At 37.7% G+C, this 20812-nt stretch overlaps 1 protein-coding gene across 1 annotated transcript; it reads right to left on the bottom strand.

Annotated features, from left to right (window-relative positions):
• Positions 1-87: 87 nt before the first annotated feature.
• LOC134362154 (general transcription factor II-I-like) lies at positions 88-18163 on the bottom strand. Its single transcript, XM_063077480.1, is given in 5 exon segments — positions 88-873; positions 2205-2528; positions 2531-2782; positions 2785-3198; positions 18160-18163. Coding segments are annotated over 5 exon segments (1515 nt in total). The 3' UTR covers positions 88-352.
• Between the last annotated feature and the right edge of the window lie 2649 nt (positions 18164-20812).

The following is a 20812-nucleotide window of genomic DNA, read 5'->3' on the forward strand; positions in this document are numbered from 1 at the left end:
AGATGTCTTCACTTGATTGGAAAATAAACACCACAGCTGAAGGCTCTGCCGAATATGTAAAAAATTCGATGAGATTCATCCCTGTCGTTTTCCCTGTCATTTTCCCAGCATTGCTGTAAAATCTTTATAATACATTCCAAAGTAAACCAGCCATTCCCCATCTACAGTCACTCTGCTCTTTAGTTCAATTCACAGAACTGCTGAAAAAGTAGACATTTCTATCTAAAAGTAGAAAAAAAGGTTTGTATAGAAGGTATTTCTGTTATACAAGTATATTACACAGCTTGGGGCGGTAACAGGTCCAAAAAGCTCTTCTCAACCACTGATACTTTAAGCCTAGGAGGGAGCAGGTCTACCACGTGGGGTCTGGTTCTTGCTTGATCTGAGAGCTTCCATCAGTCTCTTTTATTTCTTCTGTCACTGGAACCTCCAACTGGCTTGGCTCAGCTGATTCTTGTATCACTGGGCCTTCTGACTCATTCTGATCAACCAATTGGTTATTAATCACAAGTCCTGGAAATGGTCTAATGACTGTGAATTTGATAAACTCAGCAGAATCTAAGATCCTTCTCATGGAGCTAATTTCCAGGTAACTAGGGGCTTTGAATGATACCCCAGGGGGCATGCCATCAACCGCCACACAGCCAGGGTCGATTGTGATTTTCCTGTAGGGAACTTTCACAGGAAAACCCATCCCAATAGCTTCACCAAATTTTCGACTGAAGAGGTCATTCACTTGTTCTCTTAGCTGTCTAGCTTTTTCAACTTTTGACAGTCTTTCATTATCATCATCTGGAATTGTCACCTGAATGATGTTAAGATCTTCAACGCCTGATGCAGTGGTATTAACATTGGGTGATGAATTTATTTTTCTTGGAGGGCTCTTAGAGGAGGTGCTCTCCTTAACTGCCGTCTCAAACATTTCAGGCTTTTTAATAATGAACTTAATTTTGGCCTTGTTTCTGAGTATCTTCTCCAGCCTCGGAATGCTGAAAGTAGATGGTCTTCAGAATGGCACACCCTCAGGTAGGCCTTCCACATAAAAATCTTCTGGGAAAGATTCAAATAATGCAAATGACACTTTCACAGCCTGTTTAAGGCCAAGAGCTTCGCAGCATTTTTCATTGAAAACATTTTCAACTTTCTGTTTTAGGTCCGTGATTTTGGCATTCCAGGCCTCAAAGGAAAATTCTCTCCCTCGAGGCTTGAAGGGAACATTAGAACCATTAGTCTGGGTAGGGGTTCGAACAGTTGAGGTTTGAGGACTGTTGTTATTAGGACCTTCAACAGTGACCTCAGTTTCAGGAACCTTTGAATTACTCCCAGGGCTTCGTGGTCTTTTTGGAGACTGCAATGCTTTAGTGTTTATCTTACTAGCCATTCCAGGAGGCAAGTAGGAAACAACTAGTTCAGGTTTTTTAACAACAAACTTGATTTTATTACTCCCATGGACAATCCTTTCAAGTCGTGGAATTCCAAACCAGGTAGGGCTTCGAAAGGGAATTCCTTCTGGCAAGCCTTCTACATAAAGGAACTCAGGATTTGATTCGAACACAGGATATGGTACTTTTACTGCCTCAGTAAGTCCAAGAGCTTGAGCAAATTTCAAATTAAAAATCTCTTCCACTTGCTTCCGTAGCTTGGTAATTCTGACATTCCAATCTTCTTTGACTGGTGTATTCGTTCTCGGCTGAGTAACTTCAGTTGTACTGTGAGTCAGAAGTTCTGGTCTTTTAATAATAAATTTGATTCGATTGCCGACTTGAATGATTTTTTCCAGCCTTGGGATTCCTTACCATAAGGGACTTCTAAAAGGAATGTTTTCTCGTAGTCCTTCAACATGTTTCTTAATCACAAAATGAATCCTTTCCTTGGCAAGTAATATCCTCTCAAGGCGAGGAATTCCATAAGGAGATGGTCTTCTAAAAGGAATTCCTTCAGGAAGTCCTTCTACATAAAGATCTTCAACATGAGACTGGAAAAGTGGGTATGGGATCGTCACCGGGGCTTGGCTTTTATAGCTTGAGCATATTTTCTTTCAAACAACTCTTCCACTTGTTTCCGTAGATCAGTAATTCAAGCATTCCATTTCTCAAAGTTGAACTCCCTCACTTTTCGTTTTCCAGCATTGGCAGGTTCCGTAACTGGTGGCTGCAGTGGCTCACGGCTCTTTGGTCTCTTGGTAGGCGGAGAATAATCATCATCTTCAATAGTCACCTCAACTTCAGGGTCCTCACTTGTTTCTGAAGGGACTTGTTGAGTAGAATCTTCTGCTGGTACTTCCATTTCTGTTCCTTCATTGCCCTCTGAAGAATGATGGATTCCTTGAATATTATATTGATAGTAATCAGGATCTTCTGATTCTTCCTTTACTGTCACAGCTGCCATTTCCAGGGAAATGCCAGAATCCTCTGTGGGTTCATTTTTCACTTTGATGGGGCCACAACTTCCGCCTTGGGATAGTATTGACCTTTCAGCATCTGTTACCATCACACGACCACCAAGGTGCTTCTTTGGCTCTAGGAAAGTCTCTTAATGATAAATGAAATCCCTGCTTTGTTCTCCAAAATCCATTTCAGGGTTGCAAGATCATAATTCTCAGGGTGTTTAAAGGTAACTCCTTCCGGAAGCCCCTGCACTACCACAGCCCCCTGGTCTCCTAGCATCTTCTCATACGGAATGGGTACCACTGTGGATTCGCCTAAAGCTTTCCCATAGCAAAAGCAGAAATAGTCCTCAACTGTTTTTCTGAGTGTTTCAATCTCTACAGCATCTACATTCATCCATTCGCCTGGGTTGTAGATTTCATTTTATGCATCTCTGCAGCCTTTTCTTCTTCTTCAACACAGTATTTTACGAAATCTTTTTGAAAATCCTTTCTGGTATTGACAAAAGCACGTCCTCTTTCGGTTCCAACAACAAACACATCTGTTTCATATACTGCAATGCAGGCCACTTCTGCCTTGGACTTGGCCAGTTCTTTACACATGGACTCAAGAGCAGACATGAGGAACGTCACCACCATCCTGCTCTCTGAGGACTCCTCATCTTCAACAGGCAGCGTGGACACTGCTACTTGAGCCAAGATCCCCGAGTGCGGCAGCCTCCAGGCAGCGCCAGGGCCGGGGTGCCGAAGAGAGGCGAGTGTGGGCCGCGCGCGCGCTGCGGCCACCACGGAGCAGCCTCGGCGGAGGCGACCTGGGGGGCGGGCAAGAGGTGAGAGGGCGAGGGGCCCGTGCGTCTCGGCCGCGCTCCTGTCACCGCCGCATGGCCGCCCCAACTGTCCTTTTTCTTATGAGTTGAGGTGTTCAAGGTTCTTCATATGCTGAGTATCTCGGGACTGTTTCCTGGACATTTTGAATATTATGTCATGACAACCTGAGTTTTGTTTAAATTCTAAGGAGAATTTTTTGTTGGTGTTGTCATTTTGATGTAGTTTTGTTGTAGCAGGCATTCAAGCAGGACTGATCCAGAACACAGTTCCAACCTGTTTTCTGTGAGGTGTTGTTATAATGTCCAGCTAAATTTTCAAAGCATTTGCGGTGGTATTTGGATTAGTCCTACATGTGCCCCACAGAGTAGACAGTATGAGCCCTGGATAATGGTCAGTCCTGAAGCTCAGTTCTCAAAGGGCTGCTATCTGCTACTTAGGAATGGACGTCAGAAAAGTTTTCTGTTAAGGACCAGATAGTAAATATTTTAGGCTTTGTTGACCAAGAGGCAAAATCCATGACAGGGTATACTTAATTAACAAGGAAAATAGTAAATTCCACAACTTTTTTCTTGGTACAATTTTAAAAATCAAAACAATAATTGAGTACACTTTTTAAAAATTCATATCTACTAATGAGAAGAATGGAAATTGATTTTTTGGTAGGGGGATAGGGAGAGAGAATATTTCCCTTACTAGGGTTCGTAGTTAATATTCCCTATCATCCAAATTTAAAATGTTCACGTGTTAATGTTGAACTGTAATGATATGTTTATACAGGGGTTCTTCAAAAAGTTCATGGAAAGATTTGTACTATCTTTTAATTCTATTTTCCATGAACCGTTTGAAGTACCCTCATGCATTTCATCTGTGAAAATGTCTTTTCACACAGATAGGTCAAATACTAATATCAACCCACAAGCATATGATTTTAGCTGAGCATTTATAGGATTCAATTAGATTCTTCTCTTGATATTTGCCTTTTAGCACATCATTACACTGCAGACTTATCATTCCAATTGATAGTTAGGTACAAACTTCTCAATTGCACAGTTAAATGTATCTTGCAATATAGAAATTTCCTTTGCACTTGCATCCAGGTCTGAAAAATATTTCTGGAACTGTTTGTGCTCAGGAAATATATCTGCTGTAAATTTGTGAAGAATGGAGGTCTCAGTTCTTGTTTAAACTGTTGACAGCCTGGGAAGTGTATAAAACAGCATGATATTACTTATGATTCAGACAAGGTTAGTTGTGATTGAAATGACTATCACAGTACAAGTTCATACATAAGCACTATTGTGCCTTGTAATTTAAGGTTGAATTCATTAAGAAATATTATTGAGTCTGCAATAGTCGTTGAAGGGAATTTTTCTCATTGAGAAAAATTTCAATCTCAGTCCTGAACTCAAAAACAAACAAACAAAAAACAAACAACTTTATCACTGCTAAACCACTGAACTACTGTGTCACAAGTCAGGATATTCACCCATTATTTCTGACAAGTCAGGATATTCATCTTTTAATTCTGATGAATAACACAATAAATAAGCTTTAAATACCTTACATTTTCACAAGCTTTGTAAATTTGTCTAACTAAGCCTTTTTCTTCTCCATATACAATTTTACTGCTATCAGTTGTATTACATTTCAGCAGATTCCACTCCTGGTTGTACTAAATTAGTGTTTTATCAATTTCTTTGAAAATATTCTTGCCTGTGGTTGTCCCATATAAATTATTCATAGAGGGTAAGTCTCAGTTATTGGTACTGACTCCAACTGAACAGTGTCTGCAACCTCAGCTGACTCATCAAGAATCAAGGAAAACCATGTGAAACAATTTGCCTTGTTTTAAAATTGACTATTGATGTTCATCCCAATATCAGCAATTTGAGCAACTTTAGATACTCTACAGATATTGACAGCACTCTCTTTTTAGCTCTCTTCCTATTCAGTGCTCTGCCCTGCAAACTCTAGCCACCTTGGCCTCCTCAGACTCCCAACTCTGCCTCTTTAAGTCCATGAACATGTTTGAGCTCCACACTGAAGTTCTCAGATGTGATCCAGAAATATAATTGTAGGGCTATCCTCATTTGTTTTCCCTCTTTCAGTGATAACTGCCCGATGTTTGATGTATGTTTGAAAACAGTAGTTTCATTTATTTTGTCTGATATTTTAGTTGCTTCAGCGGGGGAGGACAAAACCAATCCTTGTTACTCAATCTTGGTTAGAAGATGAAGTGCCCTGATAGGATCTTGACTTGAATTTCAAAACGTGTTTTAAGAACATGCTTCAAGAAGATATCCTGCTTTCTTATGGTTTTTGGGTTTTGCCACTAGAGGTATTTAACCTTGCTGGCAAATGTTAATTATTTTCATTAGGGTTTAAAGGAAGTTTTTAATTTATTTCAATTTTTTTGTTTTGGTTGCTGTTTTTGGTTTTGGCAGATGGCAGAGGGTTTAAGGAAATTTTTGGATATATACATAGGATTTGTATTCTGGATGTGCCAGAACCTAACACATTTCCCAGAATACCAAGATTAAAGTTATAAGAAGAAAGATGCTCACTATTCCTTTAATAACAATCCATGTTTCCAGTTTCTCAGGATAAAAAGGACGAATAAGAATTTTTAGTGTGAAATAGATCTCAGTGGCAAATAATCAAGATTTTAAAAAGTGTGTATAAATGTGATCCAAACCAACATCAAGGATTAACTAACAAGAAGAATACAGAGGTATCAGTTGCATAAGACTAGCCAGATTTGAAACACCATCCTATTTCATCTTTACTTGTCTGATAAATAAGCATGAATAATAAGCCAAATTGCCTCCTTAAGAGAGATCCCCACAGCAGACATGCACATCAAAAGGTAAGAGGAGCAAAAAGGGCATGGTTATTCAACATGCCAAAGTGGTAAGAGAATGCGTCTATGGCTAGCAATCTGTGGATTATACTAAAAAGCATATGTACTTCACAGGGCCTGGTTTTCCAAAGCCTTGCAGTTTCAAATATTAACCTTGTGGAGGACTGGAAATTTTCCTCAGGCTATAAGTCTCTGATGTAAGATAAAGATTTGTGGCACAGCAAGGCTGCTGGCTCAAGGACAGACTAGTTACTGATTGTTATGTAAAGATACTGAGAGATTGCTGTAGGAAGGAATGTTTGCTAAGGTCAAGCTTTTGTTAATTGCCTTACTGGAATGTCATCTGGCTTGTTTCACTGAAAGTTACCAGCCTGTACTGTTAAACTATAACCCCACCTATGTCTCTTCCTGTAACTTCCTGGTCTGGAAAATAAATGCAGGAAGAGAACCCCAATTCAGCGTTAATTTCCCAAGGAAGGGATCCCTCTCACTTGAGCGTTCCCAGGGAAGTTAACCACTTCGGGGCTTCTCACTGCTCAGAAGAGATGAGGTTTGAGTAATCCTCTGCATCTCCATCACCCAGGGGAAGTGGGTGACAAATCCGTGGGGGGTGAAGCAACACAAAGCAACAGCAATCAAGTTTACATCTGTGGGAGGGTTAGAGAAAACACATATAGAAAAGTAAAGTTAAGCAAATTTCTTGATTTTTCCTTCCATCAAGAGATTAGACAGCTTTCAGGAATCCCTCTGAACAATAAGATTTAGAAGAAAAAATAATTTTAGCCTACAACAAAGCCATTGGGATTACAGGAAATTTCAAAGAGTTATTTTTTTTAAGTTCTCATTAAATATAACAGCAGAATTTAAACTTCTGCATATCTACTTTCTTCCCCTAATTTCCCCAACCTCCTAGTTGATGAATTTGCTGCATATTTCATTGAGAAAATATTCCACAGGAAACTATGTCACACTCTCCACCACCAAAACTACCAATTCCTTGCATCTGCATCAATCTTCTTTCTTCTGGTCTGTTTAATGAAATTGGAAGGGGTAGACCATCTCTTAACAAAAGCTGACCCTTCCCTATCTGTTCTGAATCCTATCCCCTGTCACCTCTTGAGAACCTTCATCATTTGATCATCTCTTCTCTCCTCTTCAATATCATTTTTTCCTCTCTCTCAGTTGAATTCTTACAATCAGCACTCAAACATGCTCCAGTGTCTTCCAATATTTAAAGTAAATCCTTCCTTAAATTCTTTCTAGAAGAAATTATGGCTAATAAATACAGAGGGAAAAATGAAAGATTATCACTTTGTAACCCCTAATCTAGTCAACGATCATCAATGGCCACTAAAACCATTAAAAGAAAGGCTGATGGGGGTCTTTATAATAGATGGATCAGGATGGCATTACCTATGCCACTGATCCACCTTAAAATCACTAGAAGTAGGATGACCGGTAATTATTTTCTTCCTGTTATGTTACTATAGAAAGTACACATTATCACCTATGAAGGGTTCTTGCCATAAATTAAACAATTAGATTTTAACCTAATCAGACATCTAGATCTACTTGTCAATTTACATGAAATACAAAGTATAGAGGAATAGGTTAACTGACATCACAAGGATATAATCAGCCAAGTCCCAGAATGTGTGAAATTCTATGAGACAGATGACTCAATTACTTCAACAAATATAAACGGCATTAAAAATGAAAAGATACGTAAGAGATCTATCAACCAAATGCAGCATATAGACTTTAATTGAATAGTGATTCAAACAAATAAATGGTAAACATGTACTTTTGAAACAAACCGGGAAAACTGAATAGGAACAGAATTAGATATTAAGGAATTATTATTGTTTTGTTAGGTGTGCTAATGATATATGGTGATTGTGTTTTTAAAAAACCTTATTTGTTAAAAATACATACTTAAGTATTTGTATGTATTTGATTAAATGACATGTCTGGAATTTGATTTAAAATACTGTTTAAAGAAAAAAATGTTTGGGGGGATTATGAGAAAGAATAGTAGAACACTGAAGGTTGCTGAAACTGAGTAAACCATATGGACCCATTATTACATTCTCTCTACTTTCATATATGATTGAAAACTCCATAGCACAAAATTAAAAAGAAATCCTTTCTTAACCGAATTCCCCATTTAGCTACCACCCTAACTTCTTCTTCCCTTCGTAGCAAGCTTTTTGGAACAGGAGCATGCACGCTGTCGCCACTTCACCTCTCATTCAGTCTGCAACCACTCCAATTTCGGTTTCTCCTGACCACTTTCCTGAAACTGTTTTTCCTAAGGTTACAAAATAACCTCCATTTTGGCAAATCTAGTGGACATTTCAATTGTTTTGATCTCTCAGACTCATTCTACAGAATTGACCATGTCTACCTCCTTGAAACACTTTTTTCTCTACTCTTGGTTTCCATGACATTACATCCTCCTGAATTTCTTCTTGCCTTTTGGGCCCCTCTTCAATGATATATCATTTGCTCACTCTTCTTCTATGTAACTTCAAAATGTTGGCATTTCACAGTGCTTAGGTCAGAGGTCTCTTCTCTTGTCAGCTTTTCTCCTTACTCTTTCTTTTGAAAAGATTTCAGTATTAACATCTCTGTGCTGATTCTTAAATTTATATCTTTAGTTCAAGCTTCAAAATCCAGTCATCTGCTTGATTTCTCCACTTGGATGTCTCAAGGCATCTCAAACTTAACTTTCCTTAACCCAGAATGTTCACGTTTGCCTCACACCTGCCCCTTTCCTTATAGCTAAAATGCTCCCTCCTCTCCTAGTTATCTCATTGCAGAAAAAAGCTCTTTCTTGCACTCCATTGCTGAAGCTAGGAACCTTAGATCCATCCTTGACACCTCCGTCTCTTTACTGCTCTCTTCCCCATACAGTCCTGTTGTTTCTAGTTGCTGAAGACAGTACGGTGTTTATTGTTTCTATTGCATTTCACTCCTTGGGTCCCAGTCACTATCATCTCTCATCTGTACTACTGTAACAGCCTCAGTGGTTTCCCCTTTTGACTTCTGCTCCCCTCCACATAGCAGCCAGAGCGAATTTTGCAGACACAAAATACATCCTTGTCAATCCTCTTCAGTGACATTTCCTTGTCCTTAAAGTACAAAATAGCTAACAAGGGCAGTGTGATAGTTAACTTCATATGTCACCTTGGCTAGGATATGGTGGCCAATTGTTTGGTCAAACACTAGCCCAGATGTTGCTGTGAAGGTATTTTTTAGATGTCCTTAACATTTATAATCAGTTGACTTTAAAGCGTATTATCCTCCATAATGTGGATGGGCCTCATCTAATTAGCTTAAGGCCTTAAGAGTAAGGATTGAGGTTTCCTAAAGGAGAAGGAATTCAGCCTCAAGACTGCAACATAGAAATTCTGCCTGAATTTCAGCCGCTATGAGTTTCAGACTTTCTAGCCCCCACAATTATATGAGCCAATTCCTTAAAACAGATCTATCTGTATCTATCTCCTGTTAGTTCTCTTTCTCTGAAGAAACCTAATACAGGCAGCTAGACCCTGAATGTCTTGTGCCCTGCCTGCTTCTCTTACTTCTCATTTCACATGACTCTGCTCCACTCGTAACAAACACTCTCGCTTCAATTGTCTTCTTTCTATTTCTGGAATAGGCAAGTTATTTTTTTGCCTCAGTGCCTTCATATTTGCTGTCTCTATCTGTTAGGAATGTTCTTCCTCTCTCAATGTCTCTACCCTCCTCTCTCTGTTTTATTTTTTAATAGGAAAGAGACTGTATAGTATTTATGTATAGATAAAGAATAATAATAAGATTAACACTTGAATATCAACTGTCTACCAATTCTTCTGGAGAGCTATTATTCATCCTACCAGATATCAACTGAATTTTCACTTCTTCAGAAAGGTCTTCCTTAACCCTAATATCTAAATTAGATTGCCCCAGTTATTTTTTTTTTCTCATAATACTCTGCTCTTTTCCTTCATAGCATTTAACACGGTTTGTAATCATTTATTTTGGCTTTATTTATTTAATATCTGCCTTCCTCATCAGACTGGAAACAAATACAAGGGCAAGAACCATTTTCCCTTGGCTTACCTTTGTAGCCTTAAGGTGAAGTACTCAATAAGTGATGAAACTACACTGTCCTAATTAATTTCTTAAAATTTTTTAATTGTTCAAATAAGATATGTTTACATTATAAAAGTTCAAATATTCAAAATTATATAATTATACAAAGAAAAATGAAAGTCCCTTCAATATCCTATCTTCTCACCCAAATGCCAATACCATGCCCCTTACCAAAGATCACTGGTAATAGTTTAGTATATATGCTTTCAAATCTTTTTTAGTACAATTATATGCATGCATGTACATACACAAATACAGAGACATAGATACATACGCATTTACAAACTTAAGTTGGGCCATGCTTATGTACTGATCTGTGATTGGTTTTTTCACTTATCAGCATGTTTTGGAGATTGTTCCACAACAGGGCATATAGATCTACCTAATTCTTCTAAACCACAGTGCAATGTTCTATTTTATGGATGTGTCATTGCCCTAATTTTAAAGAATTTCCGTAGCTTCTACCATCTTACTCTAGCTAAATTTTATATTTGGTATTCCTGTTCTAGTATCTTAAGGGGAAAAAAATGAGTATTTGGTCATTTTTGTTGATTTAAGGCAATTTGCTTGAAAACATTTCCTTTAAAGTGTACTTTTCTTAAACTTTTCTACTATATTCACGCGAGATAATGTCAACACAACTTGCTTCAATGAGCAGAAATAAAATAGCAAGGCACCACAAGGGGTTCAGGAAGTCTCAGATAAAGTAGCTCAAATTAGGGTTGCTTTTACCATGTCATAAACTAGCCAGGTTCATAACGATCTAGTATTTCTCTTCCTTTTGAAATACTGAATTCATATAGGTATCAGCGATCCCTATGTTGTAAGCAGTTTTGTCTTATGCACATACCAAGTAATCCTCAGGCTCTATGCACAAAGCGTGAGGAGCTCAGGCATCATTCTGGCACAGGGGGTCTCAGAGAGGTTAGAATCCCTACAGGTTCTCTCCTGACTTCTTTATGCTATTAGTTCCATAGCTCCAGTTCAACTGAAATGCCGTTGGCTGAAAAGCTTAACTCTTATTTCTATGCCAATTTTGTGGTTCCAACCTCCGGATCTACAAAGTGAATATTATCTACTGTGCTAAGGCTTTTAAAATTGGATGCAGTTGATAAATCTGTTACTCTGACAAGTCATTATCAGAGTATTATTATTTAAACAAAGCTGTAGCTCGATACTTTCAGCAAAGTAGAACAATTCAGTGGGCTAAATTCACAGGTATACACACTTCCAATAGATGAACATTCTTTTTTTTAACTATTTTAAATGGCATGGTTTTTCTGACACCAGTGAGACACAGGTAGTAACAACGGGAATAACTATGGAAAATTTGGGAATCTTTATGCCTGAGACTTTGTTATTCAAGGAGAATAATATCTCAGTCATCCTAGTAGGGCTAATTATAACTCTACTATGATATTTCTGGTAATAGCTCCAAATTAATATTCTTCAGAAAAACATTGCATTCAAGGTAGTGGTCAGAGGTCAAGCTCTGAAGACAGCTGTTGGATTTGAATCCTGGCTCTACCAATTTCAAACTATGAAATCTTGGGCAATTTGCTTAATTTTTGTAAGCTTCAATCACTTCATCGTAAAATGGGAATAAAAACAACAAGGCCTACCTTTCTGAGGCATTATTATAATATATATAAAATGCTTAGCAATATGCCTGGCATATAATAAATGCTCAATAAATGAAAGCTATTACTAATTTTTTAAAATTATTGTTAGGAAGAAGGATGTAGGCAGAGAAAGGGAGATTAGATTGAAGAATCATAAAGAACTCTAGATAAACGTGCCATTAACGCTATCGATAAACGATTACAGGAATGAATGTAGAGTGAAATGATTAATGACAAATCAGAGGTGGAACCAATTGAAAGACCTGAAAAATCATTTGTCTGAGAGAATTTTCTGCATGGAAACAAACGCCATACAACCAAAATCAAAAGACAAAAGACCAGCTGGGCAAAATAGTAGTGACATACTATGAAAAGGGCTATTTTTCTTCATATGTAAGGAAACATCTATAAGTCAAAAAGGAAAAGACTGACACCTCAGTGGAAAAATAGACAAAAGATAGAACAATAGTTTGTAGAAAATAAAAATGACTCCAATAAAAACTTCACCCATAATAAGAGAAATGCTAATTATAACTACAAGATACCATTTTCACCTTTCAGACTGGCAAAGTACCAAACTTTCTGATTACATTGTTGAAGGTGTGATGAAATAGGCACTTTCAAATATTCTAGGTGGGACATAAGTTGTACAATCTCTATTGAAACAATTTGGCTATATCTACCAAAATTCAAAATGAATTTGTCTGTGACTCACAATTCCATTTCTAGGAATTTATTCTACAGATATCCTGACACGTACAAATAGCATGTATTGCAATAGTCACTGCAGCATTGATTGCACAAAAGAGTCACAAAAGAGTGAAAATAACCCAAATATCCATTCACTAGTGACTGGTTAATTGTATTATGGTACATCCATACAGTGAAACATTGTGCAGCAATTATAAAGAATGAGGCAGTTCTGCAATACATGCATTCATATATCTAGCCAAGACTGTGTACATGCATAATTATCACTGAAAGGACGTGCAGGAAACTGGTAGTGATTACACCCAAGGAGCTTACTTAGTTGACTGAGAAATTGGGGTGTGAGGAAGCCTTACTTTTCACTAAATATCCCTATGAATTTGTTCTTAAATAAGACAATAATTATAAAAACAGTTCAATTCTTTGTCTCTGATAAGTGAATATTCAACCAAAATGAACATGAAATATTTTAATGGGGTCCTCCTGTAACCTGTGTAGCCTAGCATTTTATCTAGGAGAACAACATGAAGAAATGATTTGGAGGGAGGAAAGCAGAAACATTGACTTTTATGGAAATTCCTGGACTAGGAATAAATAAAATAATATGTCCAAGAGTGGTCCAAGGATTATGTAGGCCCTTAATCCTTATCTGCAATTGTGAAGTCTTTCAAGTACTGAAAATTCAAAGTTTCTTCACAACGTTTTTGGTAGCAGCATCTGACCTAACCCAAACTAATCTGACTTGAACTGATATGAGACTATTTATATTCTTTGTTTATTTCATTTAATGTGAGTAATCATACATTATGCTGTATCCCATATGGTATATGCACTATGTTACTTTTTTAAAAAGTGGCTTCTGAAAGATATTTGGCCCCAAGAGTTTTGAATGAGGAACTGTGGACCTGTATCATTTTCTCTCCTATTAGTCCTGAGTTAAGTCTTCACACATATTATCATTAACAGAAAGAACCTTCTGAGAAGTGCCCCATCCTCTTCAACAATGTCCACCGATCAAGGTTCATGAGATGCCTACTCTTGGCTTTTTGTTGTTTTTTGGAAGTTTTGGTAAAAGACTCACTATGCAAAGAACATACTTAGAGATTTTGATATGGAAAGCAAATTTGGGCAAATCTGGTAATTTGTACAAATATGAAAATGAAATTGTTTAAGAATTCCTTTTCTCCCTGTAATTGTAGCAGGAGCTACACACAGGTTTTTTTTTTTTTTTTAATTACCACCTTTGTTATACTTCCAAGTACTCAAAAACTTAAGATATCTTAATTATTTTCTGTCATCTTAATCATTTTGTGAAATTATGACATTAGCTAATGGCTATTTAATATAAAGTGTTCTCTTTTCTACGAAATTGTAACTTCCTACAAGTTGTGAATTAAAGCCTAATTTAGTATGGCTGGAAGGCAGCATGACATGTGAAATTTATAGACCGTAACCTTGATTGTATTGAGAGACAAGCGCTGCTGGACAGCTTGGAGTCAAGGAATATTACCTGTTAGGCTCCGTTAGGAAAAGCAGTAAGCTGACAGCTGGAGAACATAATGTAGAAACCAAAACCAAGAGGAATCAGTTTTGCCTTGTAACTACTACCAGGCCAAAATGATGCTAGGTCACTCTGATTATTAGTGTGCATGTTAGAAAGTACAGGGCATGTATGGATATGCCTTCGTTCCATTTAATGCTACACATTACTGAAAACACGTTCCATAACATAAATAACTCATCAGCACATTGTTTAAAATTTAAGATTTCAGAACTGAGCGGTAGTATTCTGTTTTATGATTGTTTAAACTTTCAAAGAGAAAGACAATATGGTAGATGGACTTCATAACCTTTATATGAATCTATTAGGGAGAACCCAGCAGACAAGAAACCCCCCCTGCCCCCTCCACACACACGCACACAGACATACACACACAAAATTTCTCTGCATGTGCCCCACAGGTTGTTATCTTCAGGTGTAACTAAAACCAAGTGTTCAGGGCTGCTTTAGTGGGGACAGAGTGAGTTGGAGATTAAGGTGACTGCTTGCACTTACTGCCACAGTTGAAGGTGAGAGACTAAAAACTGATCATGAGCAAGCTGAAATAGGAGTCACTTGGAAGTGACCTGAGATTCTTACAGTTTAACACAGCAGATTTTACCCCACCACCCTCTGGTCACAAAGAAGGTGATACAGGTTGGCAGAGAGCAAAAATCATGAAACAGGAAACCTTAGTGGATATACAGTGAAAGAACTTATGCATTTTGTTAAGTACAGACAGCCCCCAGAAGAGCCATTACTTAAACGGCTGATCACTATTATGGACTCAGAAACCATTGCCCTAATTTTGGATACAGCTTCATGTTGAGCTTAATATATGACCCCCAATTGATACCTCAGATGAAAATTAGAGGTTAACTCCAGCCTTTTGGGGAAGATAAGGTCAATACTGCAATGCGTATCCCGGAAAAGGCAATTGTCTAACTTCCCTATTAAATGCAATGTGGAATACCTTGGGTAAAGCAGCAAGAGGCTGTGAACACAAGCCATGCTGGATTGGCTTTATAGTAACCAAGATGCTCTCCCAATGATATGCCTCTGGCTCAGGCCATGATAAAAGATGCAAGTAGAGGGCACCTAATGTTATTCCCATGTTACTTTGTTACTGGGGGAGAATAGTGCAGGCATGGGTGAGAGAGAATTCTAAAATGCTACTTGCTTGTCACTTTGAGAACAGTGGTATTTCAGTGAATGGATGTGGTGACCACAATGTAATACACGCAATGAAGTGTTTCAATACAAATGAAATCAAAGAAGATTTTTAAGTAAAAATGAAAATAAAAGATATATTCCAGGAAACGATATCTGATTTACTGTCCCAACTTCCTTTAATAGGATTTACAGATGCTAAGAAAATTAGAACAATTCAGCAGAAGGGGAGTCAACATAAGAGAAAACAAGTATAGCCAAATAGGTGGGAATATGTCACTGTTAAACAAGGAATGAATAAAGCAGAAATTGATGGGGAAGAAACCAGAGTTTTAACGGAACATTGCTAAGACTGAGGGACCAACTGGGGTTTCTCCCAGTAAAAAGACCCAGACAGATCTACAATCTATTCCAGTTTAGAAGAATTTGGAAAATTGGATGACAAGGAAAAGCCCAGTGAATTTGTTATTGAAACACAAGGTGTCAATAAGAAAGACAGAATCTGATCAAGATGTCCCTTGTTTGGGTCAAAAATCAATGATAAATGGAAGGAAGGAGGTAAGAGAATGAATAAATGTGTTATGCTGCTGTGAAAACCCAACATTATTTTGGTGTTTCAAGAGAGGTACAGAGCAAGAGAATAGCATTCTTAGCTCAAACGCTAATGCCCAGAAGGGTGAAGCAATATGGTTTGATAAAGCTGCCTCTGCTTCTGGAAACTGACAAAGTAGAATGGCAACCAGCAAACTTGAATGGCATCTTCTTGGAAATGCCTTTTTTTCTGCATTAGTCCTAACCAGGAAGATTCCATTTAATCATTTTTTTCCTTTCATTCATTCTAACTGCTTGATTTAACTTTAATACATATTTTTCTCACCTCAAAAAATAGAGGTAGGAGTCATTTTTAGAATATACATTTTATACCAGTAATTTCTTTTTCAGATTAAATTTCTGTATATATCCAAATGGAAACACAATCACCTCATAGCATTCCTAATGTAAGTTATGAGAGAAACGTGCACTCTCGTTGCAACAATCAACACTGCTAACAAGCCAGTCAAGGCAATGTTATTTAGCACACCTAATTCTCACCTACTTCTTTCTTACTTATTCATGGAATGGCAAACACAAAGAAGAGTTTTTGCTTTTTTAGCTTCTGGAGATCTCACAATTTAGAAAACTTTAAAGAAAGACAAGTTTGTAAAAAGTGAAAGAAAAAAGGACAAAAGAAATAAATAGTACAGTACTGACAGTGGGATATACAGTGTGTACAGTATGTACAATGGAGGTAAGATTATAGGTGATTTAAATGTTACTTTAAAAAATCTATAGTACCACTGCAGTTGTCCTAAATAAACATAAATGCTTACATGATTACTGCCAAATCACTGGTATCAGCTTCTTTAAAAACTCATTAGCAAACAGACTCTGGAGTGAATCCTCCCTAGCCCTCTAAAAAGGGATTATAGTTGGTATTGTGAGGAGGTGAATGCTGGGTGCCCATGTCATAGCCAGTTAATCTTATTCAGCTGTTTAAGCCTGACTTTGGGACCATGGGCTGAAGGTGGTGGCAAGATAGTAAATTCAAAATACTTTATAATAGGCCGTACAGTATTTCATAATTTGTGTAAAGGCTACACAAATATATTTCTTATAAATTAATGTTAAACGGTTTATGGTATTAAGTTGTAATTCTAATTTTTTTATTTCTTTGATCCTAAACCTCTGAAAGACTTGTGTATATAGGCATTTTATTTCATTTTTTAAAAGATTCATTTTAACCAAATATCCAGCTTAAATAATAAGGTCTGATTTGTTTCCACCATGTTTGCTATTAAACTATTCCAGACTTTTCCTTATACTGAGAGCTTGCTCTACTATGTTTCCTTCTCTCTTTCAAATAAACAGCTGTGTGAAGAAGAAATTTTAATTTTTTTTTACCAGCAATGACTTTTGAGTCTTGGGACCATAGTCATCCATATGGAAAACCACACTAGCTGAAAAGAATTCTTTTTTTTTTTCCTTCTCCTTAAATAAGAGCTTTAGCCAACAGATTTTTACTTAACTCTGTTTGGAGATCTCAAATGGATCAACTTTACTTTCTTTCAATCTGAAATGAACTTGATACAGGGATTTACCCTTTATGCAACAACAGGGGCAGAGAGAGCACAAAAGACTATTAAGTCTGCAGGGTGTGAAATTAAAATTTTCACGTTGGTACAAAAGATACCACTGAAGTAATGATACAATGTTATAATTCTGCCATGAAATCTTCTGGTTTGAATAAAAGTCAATGCCATGTGACCTCCAGTTTATACATCAGTAGAAACAGTTTGTTGTTCACAAAAATATCTATATCCAAAGGGAGAAGATAAAAGAATTGGGGAAAGCCAAGCATAAATTTACTGAAGGGGACAATTCTGGGAAAGCTACAAAGCTCTAGCAGCACTGGACCGGGAACAGAGGAAACTACAATCCTGGCTGAGGTGGCTCATCTATGTGCATCATAGCAATTCCCAGTGATTCCTAACTCTCCTAATGTCCACAGAGCAGTCACGAGTACCAGTGGTTTCTGTACAAGTCCCTGTCTCAGTTTTGCCACCAAGTAGCTTGTTCATTTGTAAACTGGTGGTTTGTGTTACAATCTACCCCTGAGAGGAAGCAGCCCCTCAGCTTTCATGGAATCTGCTTCTTCCACCACCAGTCCATTTCTTTCCAAAGCTCAGAAGACAGAGTCTGCTGTGGGTTATTACCAACTGGTCTGTACAGGGGTCTTATTTTAGGAGCAGCACATTTCTCAGTCATGAGCTGAGACTGTGAGGACAGCAGACATGGGCTGGATGGAATGGAAGGACACTGACTGAGGACTCTCCTTTGAGCTAGCTGACTTAGCACTTCCACCTACCCATGCCAGGATGGGAACACTTCATTAACAGAAAACACTTAAAAGGATCTAAATGAAAGAACACTCCAAATGCCAGTTGTAAACAGTTCATTGTGCATCTGGCGGGGAATGTGTCCCAAGGCAAGATACTTCCAGCCTTCATCAGGTTATACCAAGTGCCAAGTATATGACTGTGGTGACTTCTGTAGGGCAGACTACTTCCAGGGCATAGGGAAGAGAGAGCCCTCAACAAAAAACAAGTTGAACACCCCTTCCCTCAGCATGGACCAGCATGCTGCCCCAGCTCTGGCTTTCCATTGTGGTTCTCAGCAGGGTTGCTCGGAGCCCCAGAAGGAAGAAAATCCCCAAGGCACAATTCCTAGCATCCTTTTGTTATTCAATGTATAACATTTAAAACACAATCCCCCTAACTAAAACAAGCCTTTTACCTTATCTTCCTTATTGTGTATTATTTAATATCAACATTAACATAGAATATCTTTAAACTGCCCAAATGTAGCAAGAACGAATTCACGTATGTTAAGAAATGCAACTGTATACAAGGCTTGAACGAGACGTGTAACTGTATGCAAGCTTTGTCTGCTTTCTACCCTGCTGTGCTGGTAATGGGCTTTAGACTTTATTCTCAGCTCTGCTTATTGGCTCTGGTTTTCAAGTAGCCCACTTGGCAGGAAGAGCTTGAAGCAGGGTCCCTATTCTGATACAAATCCCAACCGACCTCAGAATCTCCCTGCTCTCCCAAAGGAAGAAATGACTTCTCACATAACAGTAATCACTCTCTATTTGCCTGCCAAGAGGCTTGTGTTCCAACCTAGGTGATCGTTTTATAAGCATTTAAGGATGGGTGCCAAGCAACATGATGATGAGCTTTCCATCTCACTAATAGTCATACTTCAGTATGCACTCACGACTAAAAGAATATCAGTGAAAGCCTACATCTTCTCCATTATAAGTATTTTTGCTGACAAAGTCTTTGATTTACTCAGTGGCCTTCTTGGTACTATCATGCACAATTCTGACCATTTTTTCCCCCAAGGTAAGACATTATATATTAGCCTATGCTAGTATATGGCTGCCTTTTTCAATGTGACTGATGACCTCAATTTGGACTTCAAGGGTGTTACTTTTTTTCTGTGTCTTTCTCTTGGTGTCCTCCCTACAGTAAGATCTGATGCTTTCCAGACATGATTTCATTCCAGTGTTTAAAAAGTAAACCTTCAGTAAACACATGTTCACAGGGTGTAATCTCGAGACATGTAAATTGTGCTAGGTCCCTTGTCGACTGGGAAGGCCAGTGCTTCCCACAAAATTGCTCTGTACTGTATTGTAAATGACACAGTGCCAAGTTTGCTATATACTTAACATCTCTAAACTACTGGCCAACAAATTCCACATGACTTTTGGAGGGAACAACACATCCAGACTCCATCAGTGTTGTTAGCACCATGCTCTCCAAGTGAGCTAACCAGCCATCCCTATACAGGGATCCAGACCTGTGGCCTTGGTGTTATCAGCACCACACTCTCCCAAGTGAGCCACGGGCCAGCCCTAAGGCCATTTAAAAAAAATAAAATCATAAACAATTTTATGACAATAAATTCAATAACTTAGATGAAATGAGCAAATTCCATGTAAACAAAACTTATCAAAATTAATCTGAATAAATAAATCTGAACAGTTCTACATCTATTAAAGAAAATGAATATGTATCTAAAAACTTTGGCACACAAAACAAAATCCAGAATTACACCATCACCATCAACACTAACAACAACAACAAAAAGTAACAACACCAGGCCAGAAGATTCAATGGTGAATTTTATCAAACAGGGAAGAAATAAGACCAATCTTACACAAACTCTTTCAGAAAACAGAGAAAGAAGAAATACTTCCTGCCTAATTTTTTTGTGGTAAAATACACACTTAACATTTAACCATTTTAAAGTGTATAATTCAGTGGCATTAAGTACATTCATAATACTGCACAGCTATGACAGCTTTCTTTACATAACTTTTTCATCACTCGCAGTGAAAATCTCGTGCTGATTAAGTAGTCATTCTCAATTTTCCCCAACTCCCATTCCCTTCCCACTTCTGGTGACCACTAATCTGCTTTCTCTCTGTATGGATTTGTCTGTTATAGATATTTCATATCAATAGAATCATACAACATATGGCTTTTTGTGTCTGGCTTCTTTCACTTAGCATAATGTTTTCAAGGTTCGTACATACTGTAGTATGTATCAGAACTTTGTTCCTTCTTATGGTTGAATAATATTCCATTGTATAGAATGTACCACATCTGTTGATGGACATTTGAGTTGTTCACACCTTTTGGCTATTGTGAATAGAACTGCTATGATCATTTGTGTGTAAGATTTTGTTTGAATAACTGTCGTTACATATTTTGGATATATACCTATGAGTGGAATTGATTGGTCATAAAGTAACTCTATGTTTAATTTATTGAGGAATCACCAAATCATTTTCCATAGGGGCTGCACTATTTTAAATTCTCACAGCAATGTGTGAGGGTTCTGATTGCTCCACATTCTCACCAACACTTGCTATTTTCCATTTTTTAAATTATAAAAATCCTAGGAGTGTGAAGTGGTGTCTCACTGTAGTTTTTGATTTGCATTTCCCTAATGGT

This window comes from Cynocephalus volans, chromosome 13 (assembly GCF_027409185.1).
Source record: "Cynocephalus volans isolate mCynVol1 chromosome 13, mCynVol1.pri, whole genome shotgun sequence".
NCBI classification, from domain to species: Eukaryota; Metazoa; Chordata; class Mammalia; order Dermoptera; family Cynocephalidae; genus Cynocephalus; species Cynocephalus volans.